Here is a 22,448-nt window from a genome sequence, read left to right as displayed (position 1 = left end):
CTTATTTCATATACTTACTTCTGAGCAGGGCCAAAAGGCCTGGCAGGCATAATTACAGTAGTAGCCCATCCTCCAGCAGCACTAACAGTAACTGCACTGTGTCAAGAGACCAGAGCATCCGAGCCGACTCATCAATTTCCAGCCTAGTGCATTAATAACTGTCCTTCCTTGCAGCCCTCTGTGCCCATAAATCACCAGCCCAAGATGCAATGCGGGGGAGGGGGGGACTAGTCTGTGTCCCAAATGGCACCCTATTCCCTATATAGTGCACTACTTCTGACGTAGTGCTAGGGCTTTGGGCAACAGTAGTGCATTTTAAAGGGAATAGATGAGCAACCAGACACCCATTTCTCACACACACCTTCAACACTGACTCAATATCCAGACACCCATTCCTCACACACACCTTCAACACTGACTCAATATCCAGACACCCATTCCTCGCACACACCTTCAACACTGACTCAATATCCAGACACCCATTCCTCACACACACCTTCAACACTGACTCAATATCCAGACACCCATTCCTCACACACACCTTCAACACTGACTCAATATCCAGACACCCATTCCTCACACACACCTTCAACACTGACTCAATATCCAGACACCCATTCCTCACACACCTTCAACACTGACTCAATATCCAGACACCCATTCCTCACACACACCTTCAACACTGACTCAATATCCAGACACCCATTCCTCGCACACACCTTCAACACTGACTCAATATCCAGACACCCATTCCTCGCACACACCTTCAACACTGACTCAATATCCAGACACCCATTCCTCACACACACCTTCAACACTGACTCATTATCCAGACACCCATTCCTCACACACACCTTCAACACTGACTCAATATCCAGACACCCATTCCTCACACACACCTTCAACACTGACTCAATATCCAGACACCCATTCCTCACACACACCTTCAACTCCACTAAAGCCACACTGACTCAATATCCAGGACCAGCCAGACAGGACTCTTCTAGTAGGCACAATTAGAACTAAGCGTCCTAGCTGGAGTCTTTTGTCATTCGAGCAAAGCAAGATTACCTCATCATTGATTATCAAATGCCATTTGGTCTCTACCGTTTGTAGTAAAATGGTCAAATAACCCAGCAGGCCAGTGTTGAAACAATTTAAACTTGGACCACAAGCTTGGATAGACAAGACACATGACTGCTTCTCTCCTCGCTGGGGCTGAGTGAACACACCCTAATCCAGTTTGCATTCCATATGGCACCCTATTCCCTATATAGTGCACTACTTTTATCCAGAGCCATTTGGGAGGTAGCAGCAGAGTAAAGGAGTGAAGGATGAGCTCATAGACGTCAAGCCCAGTTGCCAGAGCAGAGCGCTGTCTGTCTGAGTGTCTGTCTGTCTGTGGACGTAAGGTGTTATCACACAGGAATGTGTACAGATACAGCGGAGCGGGCTGTAAGAAAGCAGCTCCACTGGCACCGGAGAAGATTAAGCAGAAGGAGGGAGGGATGGAGGGAGGAGAGGAGGCACAGCAGCTCTTATCTGGGGCCTGCAGCACAGTGCTGTCCCTCATGCTGCTACTGCTCTGACTAGAGGAGAGGAGGCAGTCATTATCATGAACTTCTTCTATCTCCCTTTCTCTCTTCATCTCTCTACCTCTACTTGTCTCTCTCTCTCTCCTCCCTCTTTTTCTCTCTCTCCCCCTATCCTCTCTTCATCTCTCTACCTCTACTTGTCTCTCTCTCTCTCCTCCCTCTTTTTCTCTCTCTCCCCCTATCCTCTCTTCATCTCTCTACCCCTACTTGTCTCTCTCTCTCTCTCTCTCTCCTCCCTCTTTTTCTCTCTCTCCCTCCCTCTCTCTGTCAGGGATGATACAGGGCTGTCTGGACTGACTCAGCTATACAGGAAACCTGGGCAGAGACTGGCTAATCATGAGAGGAAGGAAGAGAGATGGGTAACGGAATCCATAATGAGAAGTCTGGTAAGCTGACCAGGGTAGAAGAACTGAGCAAATTGTTGAGCTCCAGGCCAGTCGTCAGTGTAAAATCATATTCTAGTTGCTGTATAGGCTGTGTCATAGGGCTCTGGTCAAAAGTAGTGCACTATGTAGGGTATAGGGTGCCATTTGGGATCAAGGCATAGTCTATCAATTAACTAAGTGTTCATGAAGTTTTCCAGTGGCTTGTTGTTGTGTGTTGTTGTGATCACTGGAGCTTGTCTGAGGTGTTAGCCTGGGACCAATCCTCAAGTGAGACTACGGTCAGTCAGACCCTATTCCCTATAAGTGCACTACTTTTCATTATGGTCAAACCCTACGGGCTCTGGTCAAAAGTAGTGAGTGCACTATGTAGGCAATAGGGTGCCATTTAAGATGCATGCAGTCAGACAGCTCCTCCTCCTCCTGCCAGACTGTAGTGGTGGACATCTCCCCCTCTCTGAGCCAAACTGACACAACCACCATCGCATCATTTGATTCAACTCATCTCAAATTTATCATGAACAGATGGGGCACATTTTAAAAATAGACCCTTTACTTCTCAAACTGTAGCAATTGCATAATAATTTGCAGTGTGTGTGTGTGTGTGTGTGTGTGTGTGACAGTAAATGAGAAAGATGTACATCACTGTTCCACTTTCCTTACACCTCTCTCTCTCTCTCTGTCCCTCTCTCGCTCTGTCCCTCTCTCTCTTTCCCTATCTTTCTCTCTCTCTCTACCTCTCTTCTCTCACCAGGGACAGCAGTAGAAAACCAAAGCTACATGAGTTGTCTTATTGTAAAAGATGAACAGCTGTGTGGCCCATTAAAAATCCTGGCCTGGATATAATGGGATAGAATGTGATGGATTATTATGCTAGCAACAAAAAAGGCTTGTAATAAGACAAATCTGAATTCTTCTAAACAGTTTATTAAAGTTGACCTAATAGGAACACAGTGTATGATAAGGCCTTGCTGATAATCTACAGGGGAATATACTTCATGTTTTGATGACATTAGCCATAGATATTGACGTTGACGTCACATTGACAGAATGACTTTCTGATTAACAGCTAGGCTACATTCTTTTGCTTCCTTAAACTTTCTCAATACTTTTCTTTTTTGCTGGCAGCTTAGAAAAGTATGAGCCTGTAAGTAAGCATTTCACTGTAAGGTCGACACCTGTTAAACTTTGATTTGAGTAGTTTGGTGGATTTGTCTGAAAAGTGCCAAATGTACTCTCTCATTCACACACACACACACACACACACACACACACACACACACACACACACACACACACACACACACACACACACACACACACACACACACGGTCTAACGCTAATCACGTTAGGAGTGTTAGAGAGGCGTATAACACAATGATCCGCACATTCAAGCACTTCACTCCAGCATCCCTGAGAAGCATTCATACCTGGGGTGAAGTAGCTATGCTGGCTAACTGTGTGATATGGGAAGGACTACAAGTCAAGCCACGATGCCAGGGCCCCTCAACTTCAAGCATAGAGCCATGAAAACTGTTACATAAACAAGAATACATGTTCTATAGTGTATCAGTGTGTGTGTGAGCGTGTGTTAGTACATCGCTCAGGGTTATTTGGCCCTGGCTGACATACCAACAATTGTTGAAGAACAGAGAACAGGAACTGATGGAGCCACAGTACAGTTACTGCGTCCCAAATGGCACCCTATTCCATATGTAGTGCACCACTTTTGACCAGGGCTCTGGTTACAATTAGTACACTATGTAGGGAACATGGTGCCATTTGGAACATAAGCCAGTGTTTAGCGCCTGTTGCAGGGAGTATTCTGTTCAGGCAGTGTTGTGTTGTTCTGCCATTATGAGGCTGACGTGATGGGCAGCAGAAGAGGCAGCGGAGCCCCCCCCGGTGCCTGTGGGAGGGACGGTGGCACTGGCAGGCAGCTTAGAACAGGGTTGTGTTCCGTAGGGAGAAAATGTTTTGAATAGGAGTGAAACAAGGGGGCACCACTTGATCTTGTGCAATAGGAATATAGATTTTTGTTTTGCGTTGTGTGTTCTACTGAACAAGACCCATGCCTGCTGTTATACACCGGGGCCTCCTAGGGCCAGCACCAGGCTAGAGGAGGTGGAGGTGGAGGAGTGCCTATCACCAGCCAGCCCAGCTTGCTTGCAGCCACAGCTAGAGAAGAACGGGACCTGATTTGTGTAGAGTCGACAGCTCTGTCATATCCAACTCACTCAAGCTCCCTCTGTGACATTCCCTGGCCCCACACTGAGGGGAGAAAGCAGAACACACTGCCAAAGGGAATAACAGGAGATTGTTTTGTTCAACATGGACAGCTAAGCGTTCGCCCTGTCTGCCAAGACCTTGATAAAGCAGCCTGCCGCATCATCACAACTTCCCCAGCTGCAGCTGGTCTGCAGCAAGGTGCTTGAGTAACATCCGTCAGGGGAAGAAAAGTGACAACACAACAGCAGCAAAGCAGAGGTCAGATCGTCAGTTCCAGTATTAGTTTAGAGAGAGAAGCCCCATGCATAAATGATTGTTGTTTGTGTCAAATGACAAATCAATCAGTCTGGTGGGACACAGATCCCTAGTGTCATAGGAGGTGTGGGGGGGTAAGAGTAGATGGAGGGAGGAAGGGATGGAGGGGAGAGTCAGCAGAGCAGGAAGTGAGTCTTAGCCCATCTGACAGGAGGGAAGAGAGCCAGGCAGGTGGTACTTACAGGCACAGCACAGGGCAGAGCAATGCCCCAGAGGCTGCTATCTGGAGCACAGGGCCTGCCATGTCATGCCCAACTCCACAGACCAGAGTCCACCCACACAGAGCAGAGACCAACCACACAGAGCAGAGACCAACCACACAGAGCAGAGACCAACCACACAGAGCAGAGACCAACCACACAGAGCAGAGACCAACCACACTGAGCAGAGACCAACCACACAGAGCAGAGACCAACCCCACAGAGCAGAGACCAACCACACTGAGCAGAGACCAACCACACAGAGCAGAGACCAACCACACTGAGCAGAGACCAACCACACAGAGCAGAGACCAACCACACTGAGCAGAGACCAACCACACAGAGCAGAGCCCCACAGAGCAGAGCTCAACCCCACAGAGCAGAGCCCATCCCCACAGAGCAGAGCCCAACCCCACAGAGCAGAGCCCAGCCCCACAGAGCAGAGCCCCACAGAGCAGAGCTCAACCCCACAGAGCAGAGCCCAACCCCACAGAGCAGAGCCCAGCCCCACAGAGCAGAGCCCAGCCCCACAGAGCAGAGCCCAACCCCACAGAGCAGAGCCCAGCCCCACAGAGCAGAGCCTAGCCCCACAGAGCAGAGCCCTACCCCACAGAGCAGAGCCTAGCCCCACAGAGCAGAGCCCAGCCCCACAGAGCAGAGCCCAACCCCACAGAGCAGAGCCCAGCCCCACAGAGCAGAGCCTAGCCCCACAGAGCAGAGCCCTACCCCACAGAGCAGAGCCCTACCCCACAGAGCAGAGCCTAGCCCCACAGAGCAGAGCCCTACCCCACAGAGCAGAGCCCAGTCTCAGTACCAGAGCACAAGGCCTGCAATGAAGCTTAACAAGCCCCAGAGGCTACTGCTGGAGCTGGAATCAAAGGGAGGCTTGGCTAATAGATCTGATCATGGCCCTACTAGTGCTCCTCCCTCCAGCTCTATTCTCCTGGGCCTGGCTCACCACTAACCAGGAAACATGGCTCCACAGCTCCTCCCTCTCCCCTGGGTCTGGCTTACTGAGGCCCTACCTGAAAACTCCTGCCTGGATGGGCCGTAACAAATCACCTGAACATCTAATTCCACCGAGGCTCAACGGCAATGTGCTGCAGGGCATTATGGGGAGAGAGAGAGAGCGAGAGAAGAAAGCGATAGACAGAGAGAGAGACAGAGAAAGAGAGAGAAAGAGACACAGAGACACAGAGAGAGAGAGAGAGAGAGAGAGAGAGAGAGAGAGAGAGAGAGTGAGACAGAGACAGAAGACTAACAAAATATATAATAAACCTAGATAAGAATAAGTTACAATATATATTTAAAACATTTGACTATTTCCTATTCAATATTGACTGTAGTACAGTGAGTGTTCTTGAGGGCGAAATCTGTTGTTTGACATTGACGGCTAGCGTGATTAACTCAGAGACTAGCATGACTGGGGCCTGACAATCATTGACCCATTGAGGAGCAGAGTAATCCCTGAGGCTGAAGAGAATGCTAAACAGGAAGCCGCAGCCCCATCTTCAGATCCAGAGGCTAAGTGTGCACACACTCATGCATACACTATTGTGAAAGAGCTGACTGATGCTTTTCCACTCAGCATAAAGTCACTTTGAATCCTGAAAAAGCATATGGTCATTTTAACTGCATCAAATCAAATCAAGCTTTATTTATACAGCACATTTCAGAAATGGAATGCAACGCAACGTGCTTCACAGGAAAAAACTATGAAAATAAAAGCTGAAATATTTACCACACAACAAACATAAAATAAAATCCCAAAGAATGACAAAAACTGAACGATTAAAAGCACCCTAAGGAAAAGCAAAGCTAAAAAGATATGTTTTAAGATCTCTTTTATATATGTCCACAGTGTCGGCCCCCCTCAGGTTCTCTGGCAGGCTATTCCAGAGGCTGGGGCATAATAACTAAAGGCCTCTGCAGGCCTCTTAGAAGAATCTTAAAATGAATTCTAAAACTCAAAGGCGGCCAGTGCAGAGACCTTAAAACCGGTGTAATATGTCCTGTCCATCTGGTCTTGGTCAGTACCCGTGCTGCAGCATTCTGTATGTTTTGTAGTTGACCAATGGCTTTCTTGGGTAGACCAGACAGGAGAGCATTACAGTAGTCAAGCCTGCTTGTAATAAAATCATGGATGAGTCTCTCTGTATCAGCCTGAGAGAGAAACGGCTGCACCTTGGCAATGTTCCTCAGGTGGTAAAAAGCTATTTTGTTCACATTCCTAATGTGTGATTTGAAATTTAGTTCAGAATCTAAAATAACGCCTAGGTTTTTTTTTACCTGGTGTTATATCTTTATTGCCTGTGAATTAAAATGTGCGGCAGATTCTCTCTCTGTGCTTTGGCTCCAACAATAAGTACCTCGGAAGTTGTGAGCCATCCAACTATTTAAATCACTACTACAGTCTAATAATGTATCTGTGAACTGCTCTGAGTCCTCTCTCTGCTCAGCCTCTTGCCTGGTGTCTGTTAGTAACGTTACAATACCAGTGATCTGTTCTGAGACCCTACTGATCAGCATCTTGCCTGGTGTCTGTTAGTAACATTACAATACCGGTGATCTGTTCTGAGACCCTACTGATCAGCATCTTGCCTGGTGTCTGTTAGTAACGTTACAATACCGGTGATCTGTTCTGAGACCCTACTGATCAGCATCTTGCCTGGTGTCTGTTAGTAACATTACAATACCGGTGATCTGTTCTGAGACCCTACTGATCAGCATCTTGCCTGGTGTCTGTTAGTAACATTACAATACCGGTGATCTGTTCTGAGACCCTACTGATCAGCATCTTGCCTGGTGTCTGTTAGTAACGTTACAATACCGGTGATCTGTTCTGAGACCCTACTGATCAGCATCTTGCCTGGTGTCTGTTAGTAACGTTACAATACCGGTGATCTGTTCTGAGACCCTACTGATCAGCATCTTGCCTGGTGTCTGTTAGTAACGTTACAATACCGGTGATCTGTTCTGAGACCCTACTGATCAGCATCTTGCCTGGTGTCTGTTAGTAACATTACAATACCGGTGATCTGTTCTGAGACCCTACTGATCAGGACATACTGAGGTGAGGCCTCAACATGAAGGCTGATACAGAAGCGCTAACCAGGTCAATATTTCAAAATAAAGTTTGGTCTCAGTTACTTGTGTGTAACAAATGTAGGAGTAAATCCGTTATGCTCACGGAATACCAATGCACTCATCTCCTTTACTTACTGTATAACCTACGTTTTATGTACACAAATGTTACTTAGAGAAGACAGTTGTCCTGTATTGTGACCCCTCATCCATCTGTTGTGGGTTAAAGGGGAATTTTACACCAAATAAATGTTCACGTGTATTTCTAGTCTCCAAATATCATAATTTACTGTACGGTTGCATCATAGCTATCGAAACACCCCGTCTGTAAAAAAGTTGCATAGCCTCGTCAAATCACCATACAAGACTTTGCACTTCGAACCTGCCCTTCTATGCCAGTGATTCTCAGAAAGCTGCACACTCTAGCTGACTCTACCTCTTGCTCTGTACAACCGACGGTGAGCGTGTAATTAAAATGATCTTCTATGTTTCGTAGAGCCCATGCCCGCGACGTTCAGGCCGTACCCTACCCAGGCCCAATTGCTTCTGTTCCGAAAACCAACATTTGAAATAACTGCATTAGTAAATCTATTCGCTGCTCCTCACTGTGTCACCCGCTCCCTGCAGGCTGCATGTGCTCTGTGTGTGTAAGCAACGGCTCCGCTTGGGCTGCTCAATGACGAGACATGAGAGCATCACTTTAAACTATGACAAAACTCAACAAACATTATTTTCTGTGAAATAATCTCTTTTGTGTTATATAACACAGTGCCACCGACGCATGTCGCTCCCGAGGACTGTGGGCTCTCGTTCTCCGAGGCCGACGTGAGTAAGATATTTAAGCATGTTAACCCTCGCAGTGCTGCCAGCCCAGATGGAATCCCTAGCCGCGTCCTCAGAGCACGTGCAGACCAGCTGGCTGGAGTGTTTTTCAGACATATCCCAGTCTGCTGTCCCCACTTGCTTCAAGATATCCACCATTGTTCCTGTACCCAAGAAAGCAAAGGTAACTGAGCTAAATGACTATCGCCCCGTAGCACTCACTTCTGTCATCATGAAGTGCTTTGAGAGACTAGTCAAGGATCCTATCACCTCCACCCTACCTGACACCCTAGGCCCACTTCAATTTGCATACCGTCCAAATAGATCCACAGACGATGCAATCGCCACTGCACTGCACACTGCCCAATCCCATCTGGACAAGAGGAATACCTATGTAAGAATGCTGTTCATTGACTACAGCTCAGCCTTCAACACCATAGTACCCTCCAAGCTCATCATTACGCTCGAGGCCCTGGGTTTGAACCCCACCCTGTGCAACTGGGTCCTGGACTTCCTGACGGGCCGCCCCCGGGTGGTGACAACACCACTTCGCTGATCCTCAGCACAGGGGCCCCACAAGGGTGCGTTCTCAGCCCCCTCCTGTACTCCCTGTTCACCCATGACTGCATGGCCATGCATGCCTCCAACTCAATCATCAAGTTTGTAGACGACATAACAGTAGTAGGCCTGATTACCAACAATGACGAGACAGCCTACAAGGAGGTAGTGAGGGACCTGAGAGAGTGGTGCCAGGAAAATAACCTCTCACTCAACGTCAACAAAACAAAGGAGCTGATCGTGGACCTCAGGAGACAGCCGAGTGAGCATGCCCCATCCACACATCGACGGGGCCGCAGTGGAGAAGGTGAAAAGCTTCAAGTTTCTCAGTGTACACATCTCTGATAATCTGAAATAGTCCACCCACACAGACAGTGTGGTAAAGAAGGCGAAACAGCGCCTCTTCAACCTCAGGAGGCTGAAGAAATTAAGCTAAGCCCCCTAAGACCCTCACAAACTTTTACAGATACACCATTGAGAGCATCCTGTTGGGCTGTGTCACCGCCTGGTACGGCAACTGCACCGCCCGCAACCGCAGGGCTCTTCAGAGGGTGGTGCGGTCTGCCCAAAGCATCACCGGAGGCACACTACCTGCCTTCCAGGACACCTACAGCACCTGATGTCACAGGAAGGACACATCAACCACCTGAGCCACGGCCTGTTCACCCCCACTATCTTCCAGAAGGCGAGGTCCATACAGGTGCATCAACGCTGGGGACAAGAGACTAAAAAACATCTTCTATCTCAAGGCTTCAGACTGTTAAATAGCCATCACTAGCTGGCTACTGCCCGGTTACTCAACCCTGCACCTTAAGAGGCTGCTCACCTTAATAATGGGACACTGGTCACTTTAATAATGTTTACATACTGTATTATTAATTTCATATGTATATACTGTATTCTAGTCATTGCCATCCTATTCAACTATTGCTGTGTATATACACTATTCTATCCAATGTATTCTACAGATATACTAAATATTCTATCCACATACTGTCCATTATGTCTATAATTTCTATAATTTCTATACATCCCATCACACATGTACACTACCTTTCCAAAGATTTGGGTTCACTTTGAGATGTCCTTGTTTTTGAAAGAAAAGCTATTTTTTTGTCCATTAAAATAACATAACATTTATCAGAAATATATTGTAGACATTGTTAACTATTGTAGCTGGAAAAGGCTGATCTATTTATGAAATATCTACATAGGTGTATTGTCACGATCGTCGTACGAACTGGACCAAGGCGCAGCGTACGTAGCGTTCCACATCTTTATTATAAAGTGAAACTTCAGCAAATACAAAACAATAAACGAACAAACGAAACGTGACGTTCTGGAGTGCTCACAGGCAACTACACAAAAAGAAAACAAGATGGCTGCCTAAAAATGGCTGCCTAAATATGATCCCCAATCAGAGACAACGATAAACGGCTGCCTCTGATTGGGAACCATACCAGGCCAACATAGAAATAAAACAACCTAGATCACCCACCCTAGTCACACCCCGATCTAACCAACATAGAGAATAAAATACTCTCTATGGTCAGGGCGTGACATGTAGAGGCCCATTATCAGCAACCATCACTCCTGTGTTCCAATGGCACGTTGTGCTAGCTAATCCAAGTTTATCGTTTTAAAAGGCTAATTGATCATTAGAAAACCCTTTTGCAATTATGTTAGCACAGCTGAAAACTGTTGTCCTGATTAAAGAAGCAATAAAACTGACCTTCTTTAGACTAGTTGAGTATCTGGAGCATCTGCATTTATGGGTTCGATTACAGGCTCAAAATGGCTAGAAACAAAGAACTTTCTTCTGAAACTCATCAGTCTATTCTTGTTCTGAGTAATGAAGGCTATTCCATGCGAGAAATTGCCAAGAAACTGAAGATCTCGTATAACGCAGTGTACTACTCCCTTCACAGAACAGAGCCAACTGGCTCTAACCAGAACAGAAAGAGGAGTGGGAGGCCCCGGTGCACAACTGAGCAAGAGGACAAGTACATTAGAGTGTCTAGTTTGAGAAACAAACGCCTCACAAGTCCTTCATTAAATAGTACCCACAAAACATCAGTCTCAATGTCAACAGCGAAGAGGCGACTCCAGGATGTTGGATGCTGGCCTTCTCGGCAGAGTTGCCCAACTTAATCTTTTCTTTTTATTGGCCAGTCTGAGATATGGCTTTTTCTTTGCCTTGTCACTGTTGACGTTGAGACTGGTGTTTTGCGGGTACTATTTAATGAAGCTGCCAGTTGAGGAGTTGTGAGGCATCTGTTTATCAAACTAGACACTCTAATGTACTTGTCCTCTTGCTCAGTTGTTCACCGGGGCCTCCCAATCCTCTTTCTATTCTGCTCTCTCTCTCTGTGACCCAAGCCTAACTACTAGTCTGCGTGTCCGTCTGAACATGCTTCTTATGCACATATGTGCAGTCACTCATTATTTCATTCTCTTTTCCTTTCCTCCATTTTGTGATGTGGAGAGATGAGAACGTCCATAGCGGCAGGAGAGAGAGAAAATGCAAGAGAGAGCGAGAGAGAGACATGGAGAGAGAAAATGGGAAGCAACGGGTGTCTGTTAATTGAATGTGATTGCTCATTTTGCTTCAGCATTCCTCAGACTCTTGATGAAGCCAGCTGCCCTCTTCCTGCACTCTGCAGCACTGTGCTGTTGTATGTTATGTTCAGTGATACGATGATAGCCTAATACCTATAAGAACTATTTTATTAGCACAGAACTTCCAGTCCAGTTGAAACTAAGGCCCCCAGAGCTAAATCCAGGCCCTGTCTGAGTCATGTCAGGCCCTTGTCATTTAAAACTAATAGAAGTCACAGTATTTGGGTGAGCCTGGTCTGTAGGGAAACAGACATTAAAGCAGCAGCAGCAGCAGCAGGGCCTCTCTCTCAGGTCTCCATCCCCATTCTACCAGTTCTAGTGTCCACAACACCATGCAAAGCCCCTCATCCCCCAGTCACTACAATCAAGTGAGGGTCACACAGACAGCAAGAAACAAGCAAACTTGTTGAATGAGTAGTCTCTTCAGGTAGAGAAAGAAAACATTTAGAAACTAGACACAATGACTGACACGTGAAGATGTATGACAGTGTTTTCCACTAGCGCCGGCTGTCAGCTATACCGCCAGTTACACACTCATTTTCAGCTGTACAGTCAAATGTCTTTACACGGAGGGAGAGAGCACCATGCTCCTTCATTATCTATGTGAGTCAATTTGCATGTCCCATATAATGTCGAAATCGACATAGCCTATTGTTTTCTGGCACATTCATCTATTTTCTTTTGCGTGTTTCATATGCAGCCACGATGTGCTTGCACGTAGGCTTACTGTGCTTTGATTGACGAACAGTAAGCTTGACTAGTTTATAAATGGTGTTGAACTGACTGAATAAAGTCAATCTCATATACATCCTTGCCATTCATAAATCATACAACTTAGTTATATGTCCATGGTATCACATCGGGACATGTGAGCTAAAGATCTCTTTTGTAATTTCGATATGAAGTCCATCAGGACTTGCCAGACAGTGACGTTAAAGTGAGTAACTCGTCAGTAGCCTATCGAATTGCATCGGTAAGAGAGACGTTTATTTGGCTCCCTAATTTGCACACTGGTAGGCTTTTTGGCAACTATCTGCAGATAAATGATGAAAACATTCGATGAAGATGGTGAATCCTACTCACTGCAAGGGACAAAAGGTAGGCTAGTTGAGAGAGAGCCTCACTCTGGTCCAAAATACGATACAAAAAAACTGATTGAAATGTTTTAAAAGTCTATAACCATCGCCACCGCTGGGCTTGTTTCATTGCCACACAGCAGTGTGCTGGGCTTGTTTCATTGCCACACAGCAGTGTGCTGGGCTTGTTTCATTGCCACACAGCAGTGTGCTGGGCTTGTTTCATTGCCACACAGCAGTGTGCTGGGCTTGTTTCATTGCCACACAGCAGTGTGCTGGGCTTGTCTCATTGCCACACAGCAGTGAGCTGGGCTTGTTTCATTGCCACACAGCAGTGTGCTGGGCTTGTCTCATTGCCACACAGCAGTGTGCTGGGCTTGTTTCATTGCCACACAGCAGTGTGCTGGGCTTGTTTCATTGCCACACAGCAGTGTGCTGGGCTTGTCTCATTGCCACACAGCAGTGTGCTGGGCTTGTTTCATTGCCACACAGCAGTGTGCTGGGCTTGTTTCATTGCCACACAGCAGTGTGCTGGGCTTGTCTCATTGCCACACAGCAGTGTGCTGGGCTTGTTTCATTGCCACACAGCAGTGTGCTGGGCTTGTCTCATTGCCACACAGCAGTGTGCTGGGCTTGTTTCATTGCCACACAGCAGTGTGCTGGGCTTGTTTCATTGCCACACAGCAGTGTGCTGGGCTTGTTTCATTGCCACACAGCAGTCTGCTGGGCTTGTTTCATTGCCACACAGCAGTGTGCTGGGCTTGTTTCATTGCCACACAGCAGTGTGCTGGGCTTGTTTCATTGCCACACAGCAGTGTGCTGGGCTTGTTTCATTGCCACACAGCAGTCTGCTGGGCTTGTTTCATTGCCACACAGCAGTGTGCTGGGCTTGTTTCATTGCCACACAGCAGTGTGCTGGGCTTGTTTCATTGCCACACAGCCTACTGCTTCAAAGGCATGTAAACCTGCCACAAACTAGGCTACTCAGATCTGTGTGAAATTCACCTCTTTGATATTCACCACAATGTTGGCTTGTCTGAGACCTCAGGCTTCTCACTCACTGGGTATTGATGAGTAGCCTACCAGTCAATGTTTCCATTGAACACGGCGGTCATGTTCAGGTTTCAAGTTCGTTTTTTCATCATATACACATGATATGCATGGAGTACACAGTGCAATGAAATGCTTACCTGCAGATTCACCTCTCGAAGTAGGGGGGGAAAGATGCCTCTTATACCAATAGCCTAGCAAGCAGGAAGTTGCCAATGACTACTACTGGAAAGAATTTACTCTATTCCATTGACTTCATAGCAAACAAAAATATTCCGCTTTTTACTGAGCTTGGTTTAACATATGTTCAGAGATTACTTTCAACCCCCCCAAAATAAATGGAAAGCCCACCTTTTTTTTTATTTAGAAAATACATAAAAATAATGCTGCATTGAGGGTTCACTGCAGTCAGATATTATATCATTTCCAGTTCCAGACAGTACGGTAAACTGCATATTTACAAATCAGATATCATTACAAATAACCTAGAGGGAGATTTCTGCTGCTGCATTCAAAATATTGGTCGGCGTTAGCATTAGGCTAAGTGCTGAGAGAATAATGGCCAATGAGATTTCAAAATGCATCAACATCAAATTCCAGTTAATCATTCACCATGCCCAGTCATCGCCCTCCCCTCTTCTGCCCCCCATTAAACACAATTTATTAGTGGGGGAAAAGGAAGCGTTTAATGAAATCTTCAATTGAGTGTGTAAGCAGTTAGAGGAGTCTTCTCTCTCCAGTCATGGCTTACATCTGGCGACTGATGCACTTTGCAGAAACTAAGGCGAGTCAAGCCCTTTGAGTCACTGCAAGGGGAAACAATATTGCTACAATGCTACGTTTAACTACTAAAGGATTGTGAACAAATGTAGCTTGGCATGTCAGTGTATACGCTTGTTTAAAACCCATGGGCCGAATGAATCACTAGATTAACCCCTAACATTACATGAGATCCAACAATTAAAAGGATCAAGTGCGCTAAGTAAGAGCTTAAGCACATGTTACGCAAGTTAAGTCGATACAAACAGGCGGGGAATCTAAAAAGGAATCATACAATACCTGTAATAAATGAATCCTCTCTCTTTCTGGAAATCAGTGGTTTGTAATGCAATAACAGTAAACTCAACCACAATGACGTTCTGTCATAAAGGTCATGCCAGTCAGTTGGAGCAGAGGGGTTATCATATTATCACACAACTGAAATCCCAAGAACTGTCAGCTAATTAGTGAAAAGGCAGCATGAATGAATGCCACATTTTGTTAGCAGCAGCCACAAAAGGCTCAAGTGAATTCCGACCAAATAGCATACATATTTGGGGTAGCCTATGTTTTCTCACACACACACACACACACAGGGATGAGGGAGAACTGATAGAAAATAACCTACCAGTGCGTTCAATGTAGTCCACACACTTCTCAATGAACAAGGGGATTGGCCGGTCCGGGGTGACCAGGTTCTGTAGAGGAACACCAAAGTAATGGCTCTCCCAATTCCTCCGTGTGGGAGGGTACAAAGGCTTTGTGGGCTTGGATTTTGGCTGTGAATTGAAGGAAAACATAATAGCATCGTTTTCAAAACAAACTACAGAAATAAAGTTCATTCTTTCAATTTCAATTCTTCAAAAGAGTTGTCATTCTCCACAAGACTTAAGCTCTAATTGAAAAAGAAAAGTGTAAAACACCTTGCGAGAACTAACATTTTGTTCCCAGGTTTTTTTGTTAATGTTCTGTTGCCTGATTATCAAAGACAGCAAAATGTTCAAACAATGAGAGTATACTTACTGGCAGTGGTGCTACTGTAGTGAAAACAATTCAGGATTCTAATATATGAAGATTGGCTTTAAGCCAAAACATTTGTGTATGATTGTCCTGTTATGTGCAGACAAAATCATTTTACAAAATTAAGAATGAAGCAAGCTCCTTGAAACGTCACTGTGAGTGTGGACCTACTGTACAGTACTGTAGTGAAAATGTGAAGTGGACAGCTTTTATGGTCCAAATGGCACCCTATTCCCTATATAGTGCACTACATTTGACCAATGCCCTATGGTCTCTGGTCAAAAGTAGTACACTATATAGGGAATAGGGTGACAATAGGGTGACATTTGGGACATGCCTCAGTGCACTTCCTCCACACCCTGGGAACCCTGCCTTCCTCCAAATGCCTTTAACAGACCAGACTACAATACAGTGGGATGCCCAATTCTCCTCTCACTCCTCAACTATGGCGGTCATATTTAACCGTGATTATGTTGTCATTGCTTGTGTTATATCCCATGATAATTGCTAAGGAATGGGAGTGCATGCTTGTCCAGGAGAAAGTGATGTTGCAACATTCAACAGAAAGTACAAGTCACATTTACTCTCAGTGTTATAGTTCAAACATTGATTTTCTTCAATGCATGAGAGCAGACCATTCTGAATCTGTGTTATAGTAATCATGAGAGCAGACCATTCTGAATCTGTGTTATAGTAATCATGAGAGCAGACAATTCTGAATCTGTGTTATAGTAATCATGAGAGCAGACCATTCTGAATCTGTGTTATAGTAATCATGAGAGCAGACCATTCTGAATCTGTGTTATAGTAATCATGAGAGCAGACCATTCTGAATCTGTGTTATAGTAATCATGAGAGCAGACCATTCTGAATCTGTGTTATAGTAATCATGAGAGCAGACCATTCTGAATCTGTGTTATAGTAATCATGAGAGCAGACCATTCTGAATCTGTGTTATAGTAATCATGAGAGCAGACCATTCTGAATCTGTGTTATAGTAATCATGAGAGCAGACCATTCTGAATCTGTGTTATAGTAATCATGAGAGCAGACCATTCTGAATCTGTGTTATAGTAATCATGAGAGCAGACCATTCTGAATCTGTGTTATAGTAATCATGAGAGCAGACCATTCTGAATCTGTGTTATAGTAATCATGAGAGCAGACCATTCTGAATCTGTGTTATAGTAATCATGAGAGCAGACCATTCTGAATCTGTGTTATAGTAATCATGAGAGCAGACCATTCTGAATCTGTGTTATAGTAATCATGAATCAGAATGCCTACCTTTTTAGGTTCCTTTGTCTTTGGCGTTTTCTTCTTTTTCTTCTTCATGTCATCCTGCTCTGGATCGGAGGTGATGGCAGGGTTGTCTATCCCTCCCTTCCAGGGGTCCGCAGGGGACAGCAGGGGGTCTTCCTCACTGCCCCGATGGGCCCTGCCCTTCTTCTTCTTCTGCATGGCCGGCCCAGACTCATCATCGCTGACGTCGGAGTGGACACGTCTGTGGTACATCTTGGTTTTGCTGAAGAGTATTTTGGAGCGGTGCTTATACTTGGAGGGCCTCCTGCTGGCCTGCGCCTTGTGGTCGAAGCCGTTCTCCTCGTCCCCGTGTAAGACGTGAAGCCCCTCAAACGAGTTGCGCATTTTGAGGGTCCTGCTGTGGGTGTCCTCCGGGACAGCGTAGATGTTGTCGGTAAAGCCCTTTGATTTCAGGAGAGTGTCTACGGGGTCTGCGTAATTGTCGGACGCCTCGACGTCTTCACCTTGGGCCATGGGGCTGCGTTGTCGTCTGTTGCTCCTCATTCCAGCCTCGATGGTCTTCAGGAGATTGGGGTCCAACTTCTTGACATTGGGCTTGGATAGTATAGGCTTGGGTCTAACCGGGGGAGGCACTCTGTGGTTGCGCTCTTGGTCACCGATAGGTGTGCTATGGACAGGGTACTCGTTCCCCTCCAGATCGATCCTGCACTTTCCACGTTCGCTAAGCGTTGGAAGAAGCTGCACGTCGTCCCCGATGGGGCTGTAGGGCGGAGGAGCCTCGGTGTCGTCCTCTGAGTCAGGGTAGTAACTGTAAGCAGGGGAATGGCTGTGGGGAGACTGGGGGAAGACATCTTCACTCGCACCCGTGCAGTCTCGAGAGCTGTCAAACATGAAGGCGCTCTCGATGCTGCTCTTCTTCTCTAGCACCTCGTTGAAGAACGGCGTGAAGACTTCTGTCTGACGATGGTACTGAGACAGAGAGTAGAGAGCTGTGAATTTGGCGGTTATCTCTGTAGCGATGTGCTCCCCTTCAGTCATGAGGTCTTTGATTGGGTCATTCTCAAAGAAGTCTGCTTGACTGTCTGTGACGGCCACCATTTGAACAGGGATGACATCTTGGACCTCTGCCAGGAAAGCTCTGAGCATCGCCATGGAGGACTTGCGTTTTGCTGAGTAGACCAGGATGTATCCATGGACGAGCTCGTCCTTCCTGATTCCGATGGAGGAGTGGTAGGAGAGGACAGTGACCTGTATTCTTCTGCGACTGTCGCCGATGATTTTGTTGAGGATCAGAGTGTTACTTTGGCCAGGTTGCCCAGCGCTGCAGGAATGTGAATCCAGGAAAGGTGAGAGGATGAGGTCTACGCTAAATGGATCCCCACACACAGCACACATAACAATCCTCAAGTCGGTCTCTGACATGTCTTTTATGGACGGCAGAGGGCTCATCACATCAAAGTTGTGCTTTAGTCCTTCTAATACTCCTCTGAGAGCCTGTTTAATTTGGAACTCGTTAAACTTCCGTGGAAAGGTAGCAGAAGGTATATCTACAAAGGTGCACTGTAGCTTATTTGCAAGCTGTTGGCCCTGATGCCTTAAGATAGGCATATTTTTGCAAACGTTGTCTCTCTGATTTGCTAGAATTAGAATGAATGGCAATGGCGGAGCGTATCTCTCCCTCCTGTTCTGTGCAATCTCTGCCCTGATTCGCCCTACGCAGTCGCCAATACAATTTAGCGACTCTATGGAGCTGAAAACACAGAAGATTCCGTGAGGTTTGAAGGTCGACGCCCACATATGGCTAAAGAGCAACGTTGAGTTGACATCAACAGGCAGAAGCTCCAGTTCATAGATTTTCCCATCCAGGGTGTACTCGTCGTCTGTGGACTGGGCTCGGATTTCATTTGCAAGTTCTTGTGCGAGACCCTCCCTTCCCAAGAGACACAAATTGACTTTATCAATGTTGGCACTGTTATAGTAGAGATTAGAGCGACTGTGGTCCAGCTGAACTAGCCTGTTAGCCAGTACCTGCTCGACATTCATGTCAACGCAGCTCTGTCCGCTCAGACACGTCTCCTTCGTGGGGTGGTAGACGAACCCGATGTGCTTGAGAAGAAGTGACTCCCTGTCCGGGGCCAGTTTCTGCAGGGCTCTGTATCTGGGCTCCTCGTTAAGCACAGTGTGGATCTCGCTCATTTTGTCACAGCTTGGGGTGGCGTTTAAATCAAGGTCATAAAACAGCTCTGCATGTTCAAAAAGCATTTCCTGAAATTCCTCTTTGGCCCTTTCAACTATTTCCTGCTGATGCTGGCTATAAACATCCCTGTGATCAGATTCACTGATATACTTGTAGGCCTCGTCCTCCATGACAAAACACATGACCTCTTCCCAGGGTTGTCCAGGGTTGATGAAATGGACTCTATCTAATGTCTTCTTGAATCTATTCTTCATTTCTAACCGCATTTTCTCTGAGAACAGATGCTGGACATGGTTCTGAAAAATCTTCTCCCCTTCCAACGTTTTGAGGAGATCAAAGGGCACTCTTCTGTCGTTGACTTTGTCAATTTGGTCCGTCTCATCCCACGGAGTGTGCTCCAGCACCACAAACCAGAAATGAAACTCAGCCCTACTCTTCAAGATACTTTGAGCCTCCGACCAGCTCAGGTTCTCGAGTTCTTCCAAGTTGTTGAGCAAGTTATTGAGAATTTTTGGCAGGCTCGAGAAGTATTCTTCCCTCCTTTTCCTGATATGTTCCTGCTTCAGCTGTTCAATGTGCTTGTTGAGGGTGTTTCTAGCTTTTCGGGTGCCTTCCAAGTTGATGTATTCCTCATAGTCGGGGTGGTTTTTCAACATGTTACTCACTGTTTTCCAACTTGTGTGATAATCTCTGACGGTTTGTACAATCCTCTTTTCAAACTTGTCGGACACTGTGGCTACTAACTGTCTCTGAACTTTATAGGCCTCCAAATAAGGAATGATTTTGGGTTTGCCTCGTGGTTTGTCCATCTGCTGGGTCAACGCGTTAAAACACAAGTCTACATTGATTCTAGATCGAGCTGACGTTTCTACCACCAGGAGGTTCTTTTTGCTTGCAGCGAACACCTGAAGATCCCTTAGATACTGCTCCATGCACTCGTCACATTTAGTTGCAGCAATGACGATGGGCTTTTTCGATTTGACCATTTGAGAATAAAGGCTGTTGACAAATTTCATCTGATCCTCAAATTTCCTATTGCAGCCTTTGCTCACGTCTATGCACAATAAAAAACCATCAATGTTCAGTTTCCCATCAGCCATCTGCTTCTGATCAAAATCCTGCTCCAGGCCAAGCTGGTCAGTGCAAATGTACATCAGCTTCTCAGCAGACTGTAGCTTGGAGGCTGCAGCCCTTTTAGTATAGGGCTGCAGGTTTGTGCTGCGATGTGGCAAGAAAGTCTGATCATCAATGAACTCTGTTTGTTCAATGATTTGAATTTTACACTCGAGCCCGTCATCGCTTCGGTGTGGCACTTCACCCCAGTAGAGGAAGTGATCATTGTTCACCACGCGACCTCCAAAGTCAATTGTGCTCAACACAGACGTGTGCTCAGTGTAGTAACCGTCAGCGTTGGAACACACATATCTGTTGCATAGGCAGGACTTGCCCACGCCACAATTGCCCTTCTCCTTCTCTGTCCCTGAGAGGCCGACAACACTGACAGCATATGTTGGGGGGCGTGCCTCCTTGTTCTTGGCCATTATATTCCCCCTGTCATTGCTTTGTCAATTTCAAGAAAGGTTTCTACCAGCACAGCTATCATTCCACTCCAATTGGTTAGATAGGGTGGTGGTGCACATTCATGGCTTTCTCCCTTTAGTGGTGAATCCCTCTATCCTCCTAGATCCTCGAGCTGGGATAGGGCAACTGGTTCTCCATTATTATGACCTCCCTGAAAAAGAAAGAGTGCATAATTGAACTACACACACATAGGAACACAAAAAACAGATCATATAGGCCTAATATGGTCTGCGTACCAAATGACACCCTATTCCCTTTATAGTGAACAACTTTTGCAAACAGTCCACAGGACTAATGATAAAATCTGAACAGTTACAGTAGGCTATTTCCGCTCTAGAGACTGTCAATCATATGAGGCAATAACCTACAACAGAGGTTAACCTGCTAAATAAAATGCGATAACCTGCAAATAAAAATGTTGATAAATCCTGTACTATCTGTAGGAGTGTAACAAATAAGTTCCTTGTTCAGTGTCAGTTACTCTTTTCATGAGTAATTTCCCCCCAGATATTGGCCATTCCATTAAAAAAACTCCCTTTTATCCAATTTATGCAGAAGATAAAAAATGTTATGCAACTTCAGACTTGGAGGCAGTGACCTAGAAATAATGAAAAAAAGCGTAATGAGACAAGATCATAATTTACTTATTTATCAAATCCCAGAAACCTACTATTCATCATCATTCAATATAGATTACATTTCAGTTTACTCCAGCAATACTATTGTTGCAGATGTTACCAGAGAACTATTGCACCTGCCATTATTGAACCTTTTGACAACAATACTGGCTATTATATGTTGCACTTCGCATGTTCGTCAGCTAAGAATCATGCAACACACCCCATCATAATGACATCTTAAAAAGCAAACAGTCCAGTTTTGACGTCCGATTTATAATACTGTAGTTACACCGGTCCCACATTTTTGGATTAAACTGGAATTTAGCTATTGCATATCTACTGCATTTTTTGTTATTATCGAGATGTGTGACTAGTACTGCCCAGGTGAGAAGGTAGCCTATCACTAGCAAACCACTGTAGTACCTGGCTGTTCTTACGTTTCTTTCCGGTCTGCTACGTTCTGAACGGTGCGCCCGTCTAAACCCCGGTCATTGATTAATGATAATGGTATTCAACCAACAATGTCATTGCCAGGGAGGCATACCATGAAAACTAAAAAGCAATCCTCTACCACGAGATGTAGAGGTTATTCAAAAGCACGACGCTGCTCTGGACAACTTGTCAGAAACAATTATCATCTTGCAACAATCTGAGGTTCATTAGTTAGCTAGCTAATGTACCTGTCCTAGCTAGCTAACATTAACTGCGTGCGAACTATCAAGCAAGAAACGTCCAGCAAGTGAAACTGTCACACTTCCAATTAGGTTGCTAGCAAACGTGGTTTGCTTTATCTGCATATGGTTACAATTATAATAACCCATGCAATAAAAGGTTACGTCTGGCTATGCCATTGTATCAGAACTATGACAATGATAACCCCATCATCAATGGCATTTGGTTGGAAGAATGACTTGTATAGCCAACTCAAGGGCCTAAGCTAAAATCGCTTGCTTCCAGAGTAGTCTCAGGCTGAGCTTAGCCCACTAGCTAGCTGTAGCTAACACTGCCTAGTTAGTTAGCGAAATAGTGGTAGCTGGTCGAACAATAATACATTTCACTCAGCGCAAAATACAAAC

At 45.7% G+C, this 22,448-nt stretch overlaps 1 protein-coding gene across 2 annotated transcripts in view; it reads right to left on the bottom strand.

Annotated features, from left to right (window-relative positions):
• The window catches only part of LOC106611209 (rho GTPase-activating protein 5), an 82,344-nt gene that overhangs the window by 59,483 nt on the left and 413 nt on the right, over positions 1 to 22,448 (bottom strand). For both annotated transcript variants that reach the window (XR_006770988.1, XM_045723596.1), the window contains exons 2-3: positions 16,999 to 20,903; positions 15,320 to 15,470 (exon numbers count right to left, since the gene is read on the bottom strand). Coding sequence is in view for 1 of the 2 variants with exons in the window: in XM_045723596.1 (XP_045579552.1) it covers positions 15,320 to 15,470; positions 16,999 to 20,712 (3,865 nt within the window). In the remaining variant the exon portion in view is untranslated. The remainder of the gene's footprint in view (positions 1 to 15,319; positions 15,471 to 16,998; positions 20,904 to 22,448) is intronic.

The sequence above is a fragment of the Salmo salar genome, chromosome ssa09 (genome assembly GCF_905237065.1).
Source record: "Salmo salar chromosome ssa09, Ssal_v3.1, whole genome shotgun sequence".
NCBI lineage: Eukaryota > Metazoa > Chordata > Actinopteri > Salmoniformes > Salmonidae > Salmo > Salmo salar.
The sequence above is the reverse complement of the archived record's forward strand: the minus strand, read 5'-3'. Positions and strand labels throughout refer to the sequence as shown.